This window comes from Melospiza melodia, chromosome Z, assembly GCF_035770615.1.
Source record: "Melospiza melodia melodia isolate bMelMel2 chromosome Z, bMelMel2.pri, whole genome shotgun sequence".
Classification (NCBI taxonomy): Eukaryota; Metazoa; Chordata; class Aves; order Passeriformes; family Passerellidae; genus Melospiza; species Melospiza melodia.
Window position 1 is genome coordinate 56,524,103 of NC_086226.1, and position 17,542 is coordinate 56,541,644.

Below are 17,542 nucleotides of genomic sequence, written 5' to 3' on the forward strand. Positions count from 1 at the left end.
AGAGTTAATCATATAAAAAGCAAATGGTAGTGTTGTTCATGTGCTCGGTACAATTGAATGTGTCCATTGACAAAAAAAAAGTAAGCCAAACAAAATACCTGTTAAAACTGTAATCTGTATAATTTTATTTATAAAAGGCAGAGCAAAATATTAATTAATTATATGCAAATGTTAAGTGTTCCTTTGTGGGAACTACATCTTATTTAGCAGATGCCTTTGTGTGTTCTTCAATATTGCAATCAAATGGCACTCATACTAATTTCACAATAAATGAAAACTTTCCAATACCTCGTCTCATGGAAGAGAGTTAAGGTTCAGTAATTGAAATTGTGGAGGTAGAGATGTTATGAAGAAAGAGGAGCCTTATGAAAGAATACACTCAAAAATATTGAAGGTTCTTAAGCATAAAGGAAATTTTTAAAAACAGATGATCACGGAAAAATATTTCCAGCAATGCTTTCCCTCCACAGGTCTTCAACAGATAGAAAATGAAAGTCACATTCTTCGCCAGCTGTGAGAAAATTGATAGCTCAGGTTTCTCTTTTCACTTTGACCATGTCTTTTTAAATGCCACTTCTAGTATCTGCAGTCACTGCTCCTCTTGCCATTCAAATCCATGCAGGCAGTCACTCCCTGAATTTTCTGGTGTTACCCACATGTTTCTTAGATCTAATTCAGACTGGTCACTGATGTGCTACACACAGAGTAATGTTTTCTGATTTTCTGTATTTTCAGATTAGCTGTATTTTAATTGAAGTGATCAAACAAGTCATTAGACCACCCTGGTTCCATGTCAAAATCTTTCCAAATCTTCTTTTGATTTGATTATTTTCAAAAATTTTGGCTCATGCTCACAGGGAATTGAGAACTTCAACAAGATTAATTTCTCTGCTGTCTTCCAGCACTTCAATGTGCCTATCACATTTTCAAAGGTTAACAGTTTATCCTCAGAGAAACAGGTAAGCATTGTCAAGTATTTTCAAAGAAGGAAATACAGATACAGGTGTTATTGAAATATAGATAAGGGTGTTATTGTCCCAGATGATCACTCAGACCATCAGTCTGGGCCTCTTAACCACTGTACCAACTGAGCCTACTGTAGTCATCCCCAGGCTCATTATGATTTCTTGCTTAGAACTGAAAGCATAAATGAGTACCAGATAAGCTTTTACTGTATATATAAGACATAACAGGACACTAGCATTTCTCCTTATTTAAACACAAATCAGTCTTCCACATTTGTATGTTTCTCTTTCCTACTATGTTTGTACATAGTAGCACCACTTCTCGGCAGCAAGGAGGTTGCAGATTAAAGGTGAGAGGAGGGGAATGTGATATAAAAAGAAAAATGTACCTTAACAAAAATAGATTTGTCAGTACTGGCTCACAGACACACACACACACAAAATCTTCAAATATTAAAATATCTCCTATCATTTCCCTACTCTCCTTGATCTGCTGCAAAGCTATGAGGGTTCATTTATAACAACAGTGACAATTTCTGCAGAACACCATAGTGTGATTGAGGATGAGAAAAACACAAAGGGAGAATGCCTACACAATGTACATACATGGACATAGCCTGAATTTTTTAGTTGACACTTACACAGGGAACAATCTGGGGGCAAATACCCTCTTTGCTCCGTACTTTCTATATCACTTACCCAAGAGCACATGCATGTGTAAAATCAATCTGAACCACTAGGATCTTTCATCTCCCCAGTGATACCTAGGTTTGCACACGGCATAAGGCAATGGTGAATCAAGCCTCATGATCTTTACAGGGAATTTTGCCTCAAGAGACTACAGGCAGTCACTGAAACACAGCTCAAAGATCTTGTTGAAATAGCACCAAGTACAGGTAAATGCAGAAATTTACAATTAAGATTGGCTCATAGCATTCCTTCCTACAAAATGGCTTTCAGATTAAGAAGAAAAAGCTAAAATCAAACTAGCTTGCATGTAAAAAAAATGGTGTGCAAGAATATTTCTGAGCCAGTGAATTGTGTGCATCTGTGACAACTGAGGTAGATTTTTTTGTTGTTGTTGCTCCAAATATGTTCCAGCATATACTTATTTAAGGTGTTGGCAATGCTAAACTTGTATCTTCAGTCTCTTTCAAGGCAGGCATTTTGTCTAAGTCTTTGACACTGTAAGTGCATTCTCTTCATCCCCAGGTTGTGCAGGCTTGCTGTTTCCTCTTAATGTTAAAAATGAGTATCTCAGTCCTCCTGCCATGCTAAACAAAAGAGAATGAACAGTGGTGTCAAAGATATCTGATGTTACAGATGTCATTTCATAGGTACATAACTTTCCTCCTGAAGAGCTAAAGAGCACTAGCTATTGTAAACTAGGAGTGCCTAAGAGCTATGTAACCCATCTGAAAAAGCAGCCCCAAGCAGACAAAGATCAATTACCAGTTGCTCACACAGATTCACACACAGAGGGCATGATCCAAGCACAGAAAGTAACCACTCACAAGTTAGAGCTTATATTCAATGGGCACAACTCATTCAGTCAGTGTTCTCACTTCCCACCTGACTTTTACTTGGAAGCCTCACAACTCAGAACTGCTGCTCATAAAAAAATAAATAATTCCACACAGTAAAACTGCAGGCATATTTCCACAATTAGGCCTTACCACAGCAATATTTAATGTCTGAAAACAGACACGAAAAGACATAACTAACTGTAATGACCTTTACATCCTGGGGCAGTGCTTTGTCAGGCCAGTAGTTTCAAAACTGCATCACCAAATGAGTCCAATCAAACAAAATATAAAACTAGAACTCACTGAGAAATCTTCAGCTTCAATAAATAAAGGCTATTCAAGTTTCACTTACCAAATATTTAGCCCTAAAAAGTTTAACATGGAGAATATGTAATCTCCACCAATCAACATTCCGATGTAAGCAATGGATATATTCTGAAAGGAAACAAAAATCATGCATTTATTTAAGTCAGATTTCTCCCCCATGAATACAAACAATATAAACTAATTCACTTTTCTAAGGAAATGGTTATACTGTGTTGCTGACCACTCTAAAATCAGCCTTTAAACTAATTTCATGGATGTCAGCCTTATGGATAATGTAGCAACGAAAAGAATAATAAAATCAGTATGTTTTCTAAATGTATACAATGCACAGTAACTTTCTAGGGGAAAAAAGGGCCATTTGATATTAGGCAAAATGGACCTAAGGTCACCTTTTGATATCTATTTCTTTATTATCTTTGGAATTCAAGTCTCATTTCTTAAAAGTGGGGTTTGGATTCTCCAGCATAAAAATGATGCCTTAAAGTCACAGTAAAAGTTCTTCGTTATTACCTTAAGAGGGTTATCTGCTTACTTTTCCAACTAAATATGCTCTGAAATCACTTGGTACAGGTTCAAGACAGGCACAGCTTAATTTTAAAAATTCTACCTCTCACCCACCTGCTTCAAGTTTTGGAAGAATAGATCCCTAAAGACAGAAGGCAAAATGTAGAAGTGTGTGATCATTTTACCAACATTTTGTGGCTTTTAAATGCTTTAGCAGCTAGTCTGCATAATGACATCTGTCTCTACAAGTCTCTAATGGAGACTGCTGTGTCATAACCTGCTTCTCAACTTTAACACTGTTCAAAGAGTGTCAAAGACTATTACAGCTAAGAAAATAGAAATAGTCTTGCCCTGACTTAATGGTTTGATGCAGACATATAAAATTTAAAATAATGTTTTCAGGGCCACAGAATGAAAACTACTAGATTAATCTCGCAGCTTTCAAAAAAGAAAAAGGATGTAGAAAGAGAAGTACTGCCCTCCTTTTGCAGATTTTGTTATGGTGAATTGTTTGTTTTCCTTAGTCATGGAAGGGAGCACTTTCGGTACTGTTATTCCTGTTAAGCTAAGTTGAATTCTGAAAATCTTTTGCCCACAGCTGCATAAGTTTTGTCTTTTCTCTTTCAGCTTTATAATTCTATGTTTCTCTCCAAACTGGCCTACTAAAAAAGCATGGGCAGTCAGGGATGCTCCTACACATGCTGTCCTCATCAATACAAAGCAAGATGCACAGTTTTTTAAGTTAAACTGAGTTAAAGAAAACAGACTCTAAGGACACCAGGTTCAATTTTTAAGATGTGCATGTTTTGGTGTTCATTAAATTGACCAGAATTTGTACAAACCAAAATTAAATAGTCCATTCAGCTAGAACACAGGTTCTCACACAGAGGCTGAGGCACTTAACCATAAAGCACACTCCGTACTTCACCTTAGTCATTATTCTCTATCTACAAAAGCCTTACATATCAGCTGCAAAGGAAATTAGTTTAGCCCAAAGTAAAAGTTCACCTGGATTTGCATGAGGGCATCTTGACTAACACACAATAACTTAATAAACAACAGAGGCACAGGATACTCCCTGATGAAATGTGACTAAATGTACACCTTTTAATTAAAATTGCTCCAGTTTCTCTTGTAGAAGAAATAAAAATAGATCAATACTAACAATGTTTTCTGGAGCATACCTGACTTTGAAGGCAAGAGAACAGGGTCACTTTGCGGTGAGACCTTGCTTGGCACAAGCAGTGTCTCAGTATTAGCCCTCATTTTGAGTTTCCATCTCAAAGCAGAATCAAGATCACTGCAGCGCCAATGCTCTTTCCTGTCTATTTGAGCATTTTTATTTCCCTCTTCTGGTCCATAACTCACCTTGATTGCACCAACTACTGTTGTTGTGAGTGCAGAATTGTAATGACTGCACAGGACAGTAGAATACATCAAGAGAAACCTAAACAAAGGAGAAAATTTTATAAATTCCTCCCAGGGAGCTAAGAAGTTTAACATTACTTCAAGATATTCAACATTATCTGGATCAGTATTTTTCTGGAATCTATAATCCCACCTGTTTCAAACCCTTGTAAAAGAATTTCTGTGAATCTCTAATTTCAGTTAATGATGCGCACATAGAGAATATTCAAAATACATGTTAAATTATGCTACTTGAGCTCTAGCAGAGTCAGCTCTTTTCTCTGTGCTGTTTATATGTCAGTGTTTGAAGTTAGTTTGACCCCTTGGTTATGACGTGTAAGAGAAGAACAGGATGCAACTCCTTCCTTTGACTCTGCAGTTTCAACAGGAACAAAGCATTGTTTCAATACTTTTAAGTCTCCCACACTTTTCCAGCTGCTTTGAAGAACAAACACACTGAAACAGCTCTTATACTCGAGGACTTACATGCTATTAACTACAAAGTTAGATTATTGGAAAAGACAGACAGACGAGACCGTACAGAAAATACAACGCTAAATGTCATATTGCTCAGCACTGTACTGTGAGGTCAAAAATCCAGATAGCACTGAACAGTTATTTACACCATTAGAAATAATTAAAAGTCAAGACATAACCCTGGGGGAAAACCCATTTTCTCTGAACTTTAATGTAACTTATTAGTGAGTCTTACATTTGAGATTTGCAATTTGAAACACTGACATGAAAACAACCTGCTTTATTCCCCCATATCCTTACCCCAACAAGCAGGAAAGAATAAATTGAAAGACAAATAAAAAATTTGTCCAGTGCTGGAAATGTGTTGCCTATTAAAAAGAGAGAGAGAGAATTATGTGCTATATAATCAACTGTAAACACATATAAAATGTACTTAATATGAAAATATGTAAATTCACAAAATACATTTCATTCATACCAAAATTATGAACCACTTATATTACTTCTGGAAACAATTTAATGCATCTAACTTGACAGACAGCAGGATGACAGCATCCGTGATACGTGGACAAGTACTTGTAACATGTAGAGCAGTGCAGGTACACAAGTGCACACTGTAAGCAGTAAACATGAACACAATACCGAAAATTATGTTTTGCTATTTACTGACAGATACTAACACTGTGAATAATAACACATAATAAAGTGTTGATGTGAGATGGACAGAAACAGCAAATACATAAATAATTTCCTCTAAATCTCTTCCACACCACAGATTCATTCATGAACAACTTTCAGGGCCCAAGCCTGTGTTTTTGAGCATTACTAAGGTCTCTCAATAACGAATATTGATGAAAAGGCTCAATTGCTTTGAAGTATCCTCCCTAGTGAAGTGCAGCAAACAAACACACAGTGCCAACCAGCCACTAAGAAACATGTCAGAGATTCTTTTCCATTTCTAGCAACTCCTGGATATGCCTCATTTTAATCTGGTTAGTTTACACTTGCTACATAAACAACAAATTCAGCTAAGGCTGAACACATCCCTGAGAAACAGAATAAAGGCCGTTAGTCCATGCTAACAGCCAGCTGAGCCTCTACCATGTGAGGTAATAGGTAAAAAGGCTCTTGAGCAGCTCTGCCCTACTAGAATTTTGCTGGTGTGCAACCACAAGCTGCCAAGTATAACAGAGAGCCATTCTGGGGCTTCCTTCCTCTTACATTGCATCATGCTTTCCTGTTCTTACAGTGAGCCATCTAGCAGAGGAGAAATTAGTAACTTGGGCATTCATTTAAAAACTGCAATCTCTCCAAGATTACAGAACTAGCTAGAGGAGTAGAAGCATGTCCCTACCACTCAGGGGTAGGGACAGACATGGCACTGTTGCTTTGACTTCACAGCAGAAGACGTATGCTGTGACGGGTCAAGGCAAGAAGTTCTGCCAGGGTAAAAACTGCTCTGAAAATCTGCTCAGTAAAATGGTTATTTGCAATCATTTGCATATCATCAGCATCTTTCCATTTTCTCTGTTTTCTCTGCAATTTGATTTCTGTGTGTCACACTGACACTAGTGTTGGAGAATTTTGCTCAGAAATGGCTTATAGAGTTTTGTTCAGACATGCCATAATCATATACAGCTGATAGAAAAGTAAAAGGCAGCTGTGAGGAGCAAATTCTCACAGCCTGTTTCTGTAAACAACAAAAGTTCTCATACACGTTTATGTAAACAGCAGAAGTTCTCAGGTTGTTTTTTAATAACAAGTAAACATCTTGTCCTTGGATAAGTTTGTCCTAAACTGGCAAAAGGTCATGTTGGACTGATGACATAAAGAAATTTCACATTCACTGCAGACCTAATTCTAGCACTTTCAGGGAATCATAATTTTTCTGCTTAAGCAGAATTCTAAGAACACAGTGACAAAATCGTGTGAGTTCAGGGCACAACAACATACAACAAAGAACATTACAATGATTTATTACATCCTCCAAAGAATTTTCTGTGGCAAATGTAGGAGCCAGGAAAACCTTCTGGTCTGATACTTTACGTATCAGGACATACTGCCTACAGATACTGTACTAGGATTACCTGGGGAGAGTCTTGCTCTCATTCTATGAGAATGCACAATATAGGTTACTAAACTAGACAGACTAAACAGAAATCTGCCCTGGACATCAGAATGACAGAAAGACTCAAAGAGAAAGATTGAAAATTGTCTGTATAGTTGCAATCTTGTTTTAAAGCATGTGGCAAATCACACAGTGCAGCTGGATTCTCAACCTGTTGTTCAAGCTGGGTGTACCTGAACATACCTTAGTTCCAAGACAAAGACTCAAATAAGGACTATCACACAAATTAGCTTCTCCTTAAGGAAATACACTAAAGTTCTTACCTGTGAAGGACAAGTCTAACTCACACTTTTCATACTAATCAAACTAACATTAAGGGAGAATTACCTCTTCAGACACAAACAAAAAGCCCCTCTCATTTCCCAAAAAGCCCCTCCCTTTCACTCCTCAAATGAAATCTGAACAAAATAACATTATCAGTCTGAGATATGCAATATTGCTACTTACCTGCTGAAAATCTCCAGTAGAAAAGCTAATAATAACTGTTGGAATCACCATGAAACAAGCATTATAAAACAGGACACCATATTTTCCCAACTCCTGTGAAAAACAAACATGGCATTTGGCATTAAAAGCCACTTGGGAGCAAAATACTGCATATTTCTCTGGTAATTCTTCTGACACTATTGTCAGCGAGTAGACAGAATTCATCTCAATTTAAAATACAAACTTGCCATCCTTTTATTCAGTGTTTCATACTAAGCTGAAATTCCTCTTCACTCACTCTGTGCACTCAGCAGAGTGTTACTGCTCTGTTATACCTTGGACACTTCCCATACCTAGGAACTTTCAAAAGCACTGGTCCAGAAGTGCTTTGTGTTGACTTCACCCTAGTCTCTCCCTGGCCAAGGAATCACCTACTCATTCTGCTACAAATCAACCACAAAAACATATAACGGGAAAATTAATGAAGTTTGACTCATAGATAGAGCTCTGTAATCACTGGTAATTGATGTAACTTTATGCGACTTAAGGATTGCCACATAACCTGTGGGTTAACTTTCTTGGCACAAAGGCAGGAAATTAGGAGAATGAAAAAATACCCTTCCCTTCCTACAGATTCAGCCATGCTGCTTAGAAAATCTCTGCAGCCTATCTCTTCTCCTGTGTTTTGCAGAAAATTGTGAGGCTGTTAAGTGCTGCTTATAAATAAAAAAGGAATCTGGAATCGACAAAGATGTCTGAGATTATTCAAAGATATATATTTCTGCTATACAGAGTGAAGCACAGAAATCAGAAACCAAACCTCTATCCAAGATTGCTCTTTGCTATGGCTTAGTATGTTTCATGGCACTGCATTTGAAGAGCAGCCTTGATACATATTTACATGAGTAATGTATATCAAGACATCACCTAATACCTTATCACACCTGCTTTTGCTGAAGACTTGCTTTTAGATAACTGAAAAAGACTACAGTTACTGTGGTTATGACTTAGGCTGGACAGTTCTCTGTTTATTTTACATAAACCTCACATAACACGTGTTTCTAGTCAAAAAGTCATCATCCTTATATATATACATATCAAAATTAGAGGTAAACTGTTTGCTTATGGTTTGATTTTTTTTAAATAACTACAAACTCTGCTTAAAAGCCTTGGGAGAAAAGAAAATACAGTTAGCTTACCAAAGTCTAGCCAGAGATAGAAATAACAACTTTTTCTAGGCTGTTCTCTATTAAGAATGCATATATCAACTGGAATGTGAAAGTAAATGAAGTTATTTATGAGTTCATAATGGTACGTACATAAAAGTCATACAATAAGTAGGTGTCCTGGGGTGACTAATGGGGTGACTTTATGAGGCTGAATTTTATCCCCATTTGTCTGTTTAGCCTAGAAATAAGTTTTGTGCCTTTAAAACTAGATCCAAGAGTGAAGAGAGGGAAAAGGAGAAGTGGTGGAATGCCTGAGGCAGCTGTATTCAAGAACATAGAGATAAGAGCTTCAGCTCTCTCTCTCGATGTGTGTTGTCTGCAGCACGGACAGTGGGAGAGAGTTCCCCTTTGCTTTTAGTTAGTTTTTTTAGCTAGCTGAGGCAGAGAAGTTCCCTGGACTGTAATTTGTCTTTTTCTTGGAACTATTCAAACCTGCTCTGGACTGAAAACCCAGGAAAACATCAGGAGCTCATGCCTGTGCCCCACCAGGGCCCAGGACACGGCATTTTCTAGCACCAGAGGGATTGATAAGAGACTGAGCAAGCCGAGCTACACTCCCTGACAAGAACTCTCTCTCTCTGAGTTTGCCATCTCTTCAGAACAGTGTGAGGTTGCAATGCTTAATATTATTCTTTTTCTTTTTTTTTTTTTTTTTTTTTTTCATGTTTGTGAGTACCTTGCTTGTTAAATAAATCGTTTTTTCCACTTTTCTCCAAGGAAGTTTATCTCCCAATCAGGTAGGGAGAAGAGCCACTTGAATTTGCTTTGTAGAGGGACCCCTCCCTAAATTTACCCTAAACCAAGACAGTAGCTCACTGCTAAATTCAAACCAATCACCCCAAGTTACCTTTGGATCAATTTTCTGCTTTGTATAAACTCCATTTGCTGCTGTGAAGATATCATTTAGCAACACAAAGATATAGCCCTCCAGATTGAAAGACAGATCAGACCTGGGAAAGAAAGAAAGAAAGAAATACTATATTGTAAATAAGCAAAAAATATGAAATGCATTGCATTACCTTGTTTACCAAGAAAAATATTGTGAATGAGGATATGCAAACTCCATGAACTCCAGCCAGTCACAGGTTTTGCTCCAAGCATTCTTTGTAAGTCAAAGTACTTTACATTTCTCCAGTCACAGGACCACCACAAATGAAACATCAGAGTTCCTAATGTTCAGTGTGAAAGTCGCAGAAAATGTTCAGTTTCCATTCAGAGAAAAATTCCACCCATCTCAACCCTGACAACCAGTCAAATTATAACTGAATTTACTTACCTATTTCTTTTACTAGAAAGAAAGCAGCTAGGGAATAAAATCCAACTGGTTTGTATGTTTTTCAGACATATTGCCATCCTTTTTTTTTTTTTTTTGACTAGTTACTTCATCAATACAAGGTAATTAATTTGACAGGACATGGCTCTATCTCTGTCACATCACATGGAAATTATTTACCCTTGTTCATAGCAAAGCCAGGAAACAAACAAGGAAAACACTAACTTTGCAGATAGGTAAAGGCATGTTCAAACAGAAAACAGAGAACAACAGCATATGTGTGCATTGTAGCAATTATCTCACAATGGAACTTAAAAAAAAAAAAAAGGGGGAGGGGGTTATGATTAAAAAAATATACAATGTGTAACTCCATATTTGACAACCAAAATATCATTCTTTCTATCCAGAACAAGAATATACTTTTCCAAGATTATTAAAATACAATGATACCATGAAATAAAATCAAGATTCTTCACACAGTTTTAACTTGCTTCACTTAAGATCCTGCAAACATGGAAAATTTAGAGGTGGAAAAAGACACACCCAAAGACTGTCAGCAGGAATTAGATTTTTTCCTTTGTATAACTGCAGCTCCCAGTGATGTCACTAGAGAGATTTTCCAAATCAAAACTTTATCCAGAGTAACTTATCTCCACTTAGGTTTACTCAGAATTAAACAAGGAAAAAGTTCTCCTGCTGTCCCTCCCCTCATAATATGGCTTTGTATGAGAAATTAAAACCTTACCCAGCGGCTATGAAAGCCCCAAGAATGATGGCAAATACGCTGACTATAATATTCAGTGGGTACCGTTTCCTGCAGGCAAAAATTGAAACAGTTCACATTTTCATTATTTGAAGCAGAGATTAAATGGCTGTCTGCCTGAAAAGTTTCAAAGCAATTAACAATCACAGAACACTTAATAGGAGGGCAAAGTCTTGACAACCTTACAGAAACAATGTGATTGCTCATATGCCATGCTGTCAGACCTTGGCCCTGAGAACGGAGATTGAAAAAGCACTCTGAGCACTCTCTTACTAGACAATTATAAAAGTAAAGATTAAAGGTTCAAAGTAACAGCACTGAACCAAACAAATTTAATGTGTATTGATATTCATAATAGACATATTTCAGTGTCGTCCAGCAGTCCAGTACATCTCTAAGGCAGTTTTTCATACCACCTCTGTTGAGGAAGCTGCTATACAGCACACTGTCTGGATTATTTTCAAATAGATACTTATTTTGAACTCAAACTGAAACTTTTTACTTGAAAGGGAAAACATGGAGCTTATAACTTTCTTCACCACCACATCAGTGCTGCCACAGAGGAGTAAAAAGCATACTGTAAACCTATTAAAAGGTTTTTATATCTACACCACTTTATTTGGAAATATCTTAAGCACTCATTTTTGCATTGTACTGCAACATGCCTTACAGATATTCCCCTAGTCCTTATTCTGTCAAGACTGAGAGAGAAGATCCTCGAAACAAAATGTACAATTCTCTTTGAAGAAATACTCTTGGAGAAATCCTGTTTTTAAAGGACTACACCTGTGGACCACTGTCCCAAGAATAAAGTGCTGAGCAGACTATAGATAGTCTCCCAGGCTTTCCACTGGTTAGGATGTTGCTTGCACTCACAGGCCACATTGCTGTTCTCCAGCTGAGCATTTATGTGCATCTCACTGACTCACATTTTTTTTCACTTGCTTGTGGGAGTCTTCAGGCCAACAGAAGACAGCAAGTTTTGCTTTCCCTGGGAGAAGTTAAAACTACAAAAGAATTCCAGAGCATCTCCCAATATTAATCACATTGATCAATTAACTGCTGTGTCAGACAAAAGCAGATGACAGTTTAGTTGGGGGCTTTTTGCAGTTATAGCTTTCCCCTGATCATCACTCTCACACTGCCTGGGTTCAGATTCAGCAAGCTGGTTTTTTCCTCGTGAATTCATCTGGTGAGCTCAGCATCAGTCATGTGGATAGAACTGTGGAATTCTGGACAAAGTATGATATATTTCTACTCCTGTTCCTCCAACTCAGTACTACTGAAATTAGAGATCCTGAGCAGCTAGCATATCCTTCTTAATTTCTCATGAAAAATAAGTAAGGAATTCTGTGATCTAAGCACTGGTAAATACCATTTTGCTTATTAACCTGGTATGTTTTCAGACTTGACCCAGACAGTTACTCTACATAAGCAGACTGCCATGCTATCAGCACTCTTTGGAGACATAAGGATCTGTCTGTTTGAAGCTTCAAGTTCAGAAGCTTCCAAGACAAGACACAAACATAACCACTGAAAGTGACTGAGTTGTGTCTGCTGACCTGAAACCCATGTAACGGTCTAGAGAATGAGATATGAAAATGGAGACAAGTTGATTTTTTTCCCTCTCTTCACTAAAATGTCTAATCTATGCCTTCAAAAAAGCTACATAAATCACTTTCTTTGCTTTTGTCTATTTGTAAGTAAAAATCACTCATGCAATTTTCTGGTGAGATGACACAAGTCATCCATTTGATGTGATCTAAAGTAAAGGAATCTTAAATGAGAAAAAAAAAAAAAAAACCAACAAAAACACAACCCCAAAAACAAACAAAAAGGATCACCCAAGTATGATGATTTCCAGCAGTAAAGTAAGTGGAATGGTAAACTTCCTGAGCACTGTAAACATCGGCAAACTGTCAAAAAAAACAAAATAAAAATCCAAGCATAGTATTAGATTAATAGCACTCTTATATTCTAACTCTTATTTTACTAACCCAGGGGATGGAACAATTAATCCAGGAATAAGAAACCAAACCAAATAGCAAATAATTTAGTACATTTATATGAATGTCAGTCTGAAATGCACATTAGACAATCAAATAATTGAAAGATAGCAAGCTTTGCCAGTGAGTAAATTTGTGCAACTGGCTATGTTTGAAGGTCACTCTGCATTACTGAACTGGAATATAGTAGGTATTTTTTACCTAGCGTAACCCTTATAAAATAATTCTTCCTGCAAAATTCATAGGTATAGTTAAATAAAAACTATTTCTATCAAAACTTAAGAGAAGAGACACTAAACCTTTCTCTGAAAACATGTAACAGAAATAAATTACAAAGAAAACATGCTTAGTAAACAAGCTGTACTTTGAAAAAGTAAAATAAATCCATGACCAAAGAATTAGAGGAAATACAAGAAACATAAAAGGTGGGGCCACAGCTACGAAACAAACTTCTATTTTTAGCAAGATGTTGTTGATCTGCATGAAGTAATGCAGTTGGAAACCTTTCTGGGTGAGAAAACACTTGCATCTGACACTGTAAATATAACAGCATGGCCATATAGACCAATTAATCCCCTGCTAAAGATAATTATTAACAATTGCATTAGTCAATCATACAATTCCTTACACAATGTTTAAAAACTTTACAACAGATATTTTGAATTTTTGCATGGGATCGCCTGCACCTTCCAGACAACCTAAACAAGGTGGAGAATTCAATGATGTAAACAGTATCATATATTGTACCAAAATACAATGTAACAAAATATTAATGGTAGGAACACTGCAGGCATTTTAAAGTTTCTGTTATAAAAATTGGTTAAAACTAGCAAATCTAAAATAGGTATACCAGCCACAGAAGAGGGAGAATGTGCACTTACATACCCTACTAAGCATTTAAACTTACAATCAGAGAAAAGGGAAAGAAAAACCCAACTTTTACAGCTTTGAAACTTCTTCCATATTCACAATGGCTGAAGTGCTACCAGGCACAGTACTGCCTAAGTCTTAATGTCTGTTTCAGTGGAACAGCTCGTGAACACATTCAACAAGGAGTTGCAGAACCAGGCATCTAGTGTTCATAGCTAGAGAATATTAATTCTATAAATAAAAAGAAATGTGTCACAGACATATTTTATGAAAAATCCTTTTGCTAGGATTTTTTCTCCTGAGAAGCTGAGAGGCCTCAGAAATGAAATGTAAACCATAATTATTTGCTGCTGTGGAATGCAACAGGTGCATGTTTGATTGGTCTCATGTCGTTGTTTTTAATCAATGGCCAATCACAGTCCAGCTGTCTCGGACTCTCTGGTCAGTCACAAGATTTTATTATCCTTCCTTTCCTCGCTAGCCTTCTGATTAAATCCTTTCTTCTATTATTTTAGTATAGTTTTAATATATAATTTTCTTTTAATATAATATATATCATAAAATAATAAATCAGCCTTCTGAAACATAGAATCAAAATTCTTGTCCCTTCCCTCGTCCTGAGACCCCTGCGAACAACACCACAGAAATGCAAACAAATTAAAAGTAATACACTGGGGGACCTCATCACTCTCTACAACTCCCGGCAAGAAGGGTGCAGTGAAGTGAGGGCAGGTCTCTTCCACTGTGCCTACAGTGAGAGCACCAGAACATATGGCCTTCAGATGAGGCAGGGGAGATTCAGACCAGATATTAGAAAAAAATTGTCACTGTTAGGGTGATCAGGCATTAGAATGGGTTGCCCAGGGAGGTGGTGGAGTCACCATCCCTGAGGGTGCTTGGATCTGGCATTGGGTGATAAGATTACTAGTCCAGGGTTACAGTGGTAATAAAGCTGTGTTTACAGTTGCACTGGATGATCTTACAGGTCTTTTCCAACCTTGATGATTCTATGATTCTGTGGTTCTACTTTCTTTCCTAGCATCTGTATAATAGTTCTGAATTGCATACAAACCTACAAAATTTTGTTTTGGTTTAGCTTAGTACCAAAACTTCAGGAGCCTGCAACACCACATGGTAGTGGTGTATCCTGCTGTATCCTCTAGCTGTATCCTCCAGTCCTGGTGCAGCCATCATGCTTCTGTGCTTGTCTTCCACAGAAAATACAGACATTCATTCCATCTGCATTGCTTACACCTTTTTAGCACTAGCATGGAAGCAGCTCTCATGGGTCTTAGCTTACAGGCACATGGGAGTCAAGGCACTCTTCAGCAGCGCTCCCGGACAACCACCACCTCCCCAAGCACCACCACTACTCCACTACACAGTAGTTTTTCATCTCTTGGTGATTCCTAAATATCTGCCATGACACCATGGTACAAACATTTTCCTTATGCTGCTTCCTTCAGAAACAGTTTTCCAACTCTCTGGTTAAGACACCCAGGAAAAGCTAGATGCTTGGGTGTGAGGCAAAAGTGTAAGCATTTTCATGGTTACATAGGAGTATTGTGATTTTATGTCAGCACAGGACTGCTAAGCTCCCCTTAAAGGAAGTAGACAATTTGTAAACTGATCAAATGTTTGTGTAAAAATTTCGTAACAGTACCAGGGGTTTAGACAGACAGACAGACAGACACCACATAGATTTAAGACTCCAGACAATGCTCTTCTTCAGTGTTTCTTTTTTACCCCACAAGAAAAAAGGGTAAAATCCAAACAGTCTACTTATAACTTCTACTTACTGTACCTGAGTTTGCTGGTACTTGATAATCCACTTAAGTGGTTTCCAACATAAATCAGAGGCAGAGGAAATAACTGTGATAAAATTAAAAGCATAACTCAGATTATTTTGTTTAGAAGTAGTGTTGAGGCACTTTACTTGATAGAATTTGATACTCGTCATATCAGATGTACTTTTGTGAAGAAAGAGGGGTTTTTCAACAGGAAAAAAGGTAACTATGCCGCAAGCTCATCTGCAGCTCCTATTTATGTGACGGGTCATGACCACAGCTTCACTGATGTCATTAGAAGAGTTGCAATTTACCACTAATGAGACTTAGAATCCATTTAGAGTAAATGTTAATCACTCTTATTCTAATTACTATAATCCTCAGATAAATATCCATTTTAACATTTAATTTTAGATATAAAGGTAATAATAATAACAGTATCTAAATAATCAAGTGAAGAGGTGGAATAAAAAAAGTTAATAAACTATAAGTATGCTGTGCTCTTCTACATATTCCACATTTATTAATATAGCTGGAAGTTGAAACATTTTAGATCAACCCAAAAAATTTGCTTTGTAAGATACTAGAAAGGAAAGTTAAGTAATTATGAGTAAATTAAACTTTGATTCCAGCAAAGAGACTGACTTGCACAGAAATCTATAGTCCAAAACACAATATAGAGAAACAATAATGGAACTTATGAGCCTTAAAAAAATGTACAAGAATACATTAATCCCTACAATTATCAGCTGCAATTCAAAGCCATTAATTTTCCTTTTACAGAAAAAATTACATTATCACAGAATGGATAAGGTTGGAATTTGCAGAAGATTTAAACCAACCAAGGTAATCAATGAAGACAAAGGCAGTGTGTACATTTGGTCCCATTGACTATCAGTCAAGAGGGGCTGAGATGGCAGAAAGACATAACAGATCCTTTATCCTAATGTGTAATAGTTGCTCTTGTTTCTAAACAGGGAGATGTTGGAGGACACTAAAGTCAAAGGCTATTCATTTTTAAACCTTGCTGGAAAAGCATACAGAGGAGTAGGGTGTATTTAATCTATGTTAAAAATGGTGTGTTTCTTACACAGCAAGAGAGAAAAAAGTGAAGTAAAAGTTAACTGATAGTCAACTGAAGTTAACTTTTAAGTGAAAGTCACAGTAAAAGTAAACAGGAGTATAAAGAAAGCAGGAGTATGAGTAACAATAAATATTCAGCCTGTTGACCTAAGTTTGCAAAAATTTTGTAAAGCACAGTCTCATCTGCAGACTTTTATTTAGAACATTTTGGTTCATCTAATTTATAGGCTGAAAACAGAGTAGACATTATATTATCTTTCCTCTGAAATTCATTCCATTGTAAAGACAAAATTACAACATCCAGCATAACAGCAGAGATCAGTGAATCATTTACTTAAAAGGGGTCAGGAATTTCAAAGTTTCGTCACTAAAATAAGCATTTCATTACTTTAAAACTCTAGCTGTATGCACTGAAGACATTTACCAGTTGAGGAGTGAAAAGTAATGATTATCTTAGTGTCATAGCAAAAGCTGACAAAAGGATAAGGAGTTGGACTAAGGGTTCCTTAAAAAGTAGAGAAATCAACAATGAGCAATTCAGCTCATTCACTATGACTAGTCAAATCCACACCACAAACAGTGTACAGGTCCTGGAAGCTAAAATGTTGACTGCTTCCAGCCTATCCAGCAAAGTCTTCCAAACAACAGATATTATTAGGATAAAGAAAATACATGCTGTATTTTTTAATGCCTTTGTATATAAGTTAAAGCAAAGACAACAGCAGAGGGACCACAGCAGGACTTGTGGGGATGGAGGGGAAAAACTTCTCA

The 17,542-nt window shown here is 36.9% G+C and overlaps 1 protein-coding gene across 8 annotated transcripts in view; it reads right to left on the minus strand.

Annotated features, from left to right (window-relative positions):
- The window catches only part of SLC35D2 (solute carrier family 35 member D2), a 62,794-nt gene that overhangs the window by 39,554 nt on the left and 5,698 nt on the right, over nucleotides 1-17,542 (minus strand). For 5 of the 8 annotated variants that reach the window (XR_010031318.1, XR_010031315.1, XR_010031314.1 and 2 more), the window contains 8 exons: nucleotides 15,706-15,773; nucleotides 12,870-12,941; nucleotides 11,008-11,076; nucleotides 9,837-9,939; nucleotides 7,782-7,874; nucleotides 5,507-5,574; nucleotides 4,691-4,769; nucleotides 2,844-2,926 (listed from right to left, as the gene is read on the minus strand). Coding sequence is in view for 3 of the 8 variants with exons in the window: in XM_063181039.1 (XP_063037109.1) it covers nucleotides 2,844-2,926; nucleotides 4,691-4,769; nucleotides 5,507-5,574; nucleotides 7,782-7,874; nucleotides 9,837-9,939; nucleotides 11,008-11,076; nucleotides 12,870-12,941; nucleotides 15,706-15,773 (635 nt within the window). In the remaining 5 variants the exon portion in view is untranslated. Of the gene's footprint in view, nucleotides 1-101; nucleotides 2,240-2,843; nucleotides 2,927-4,690; nucleotides 4,770-5,506; nucleotides 5,575-7,781; nucleotides 7,875-9,836; nucleotides 9,940-11,007; nucleotides 11,077-12,869; nucleotides 12,942-15,705; nucleotides 15,774-17,542 lie in introns of those variants that run through there. The other 3 variants (XR_010031316.1, XM_063181040.1, XM_063181038.1) reach the window with 2 other exon arrangements.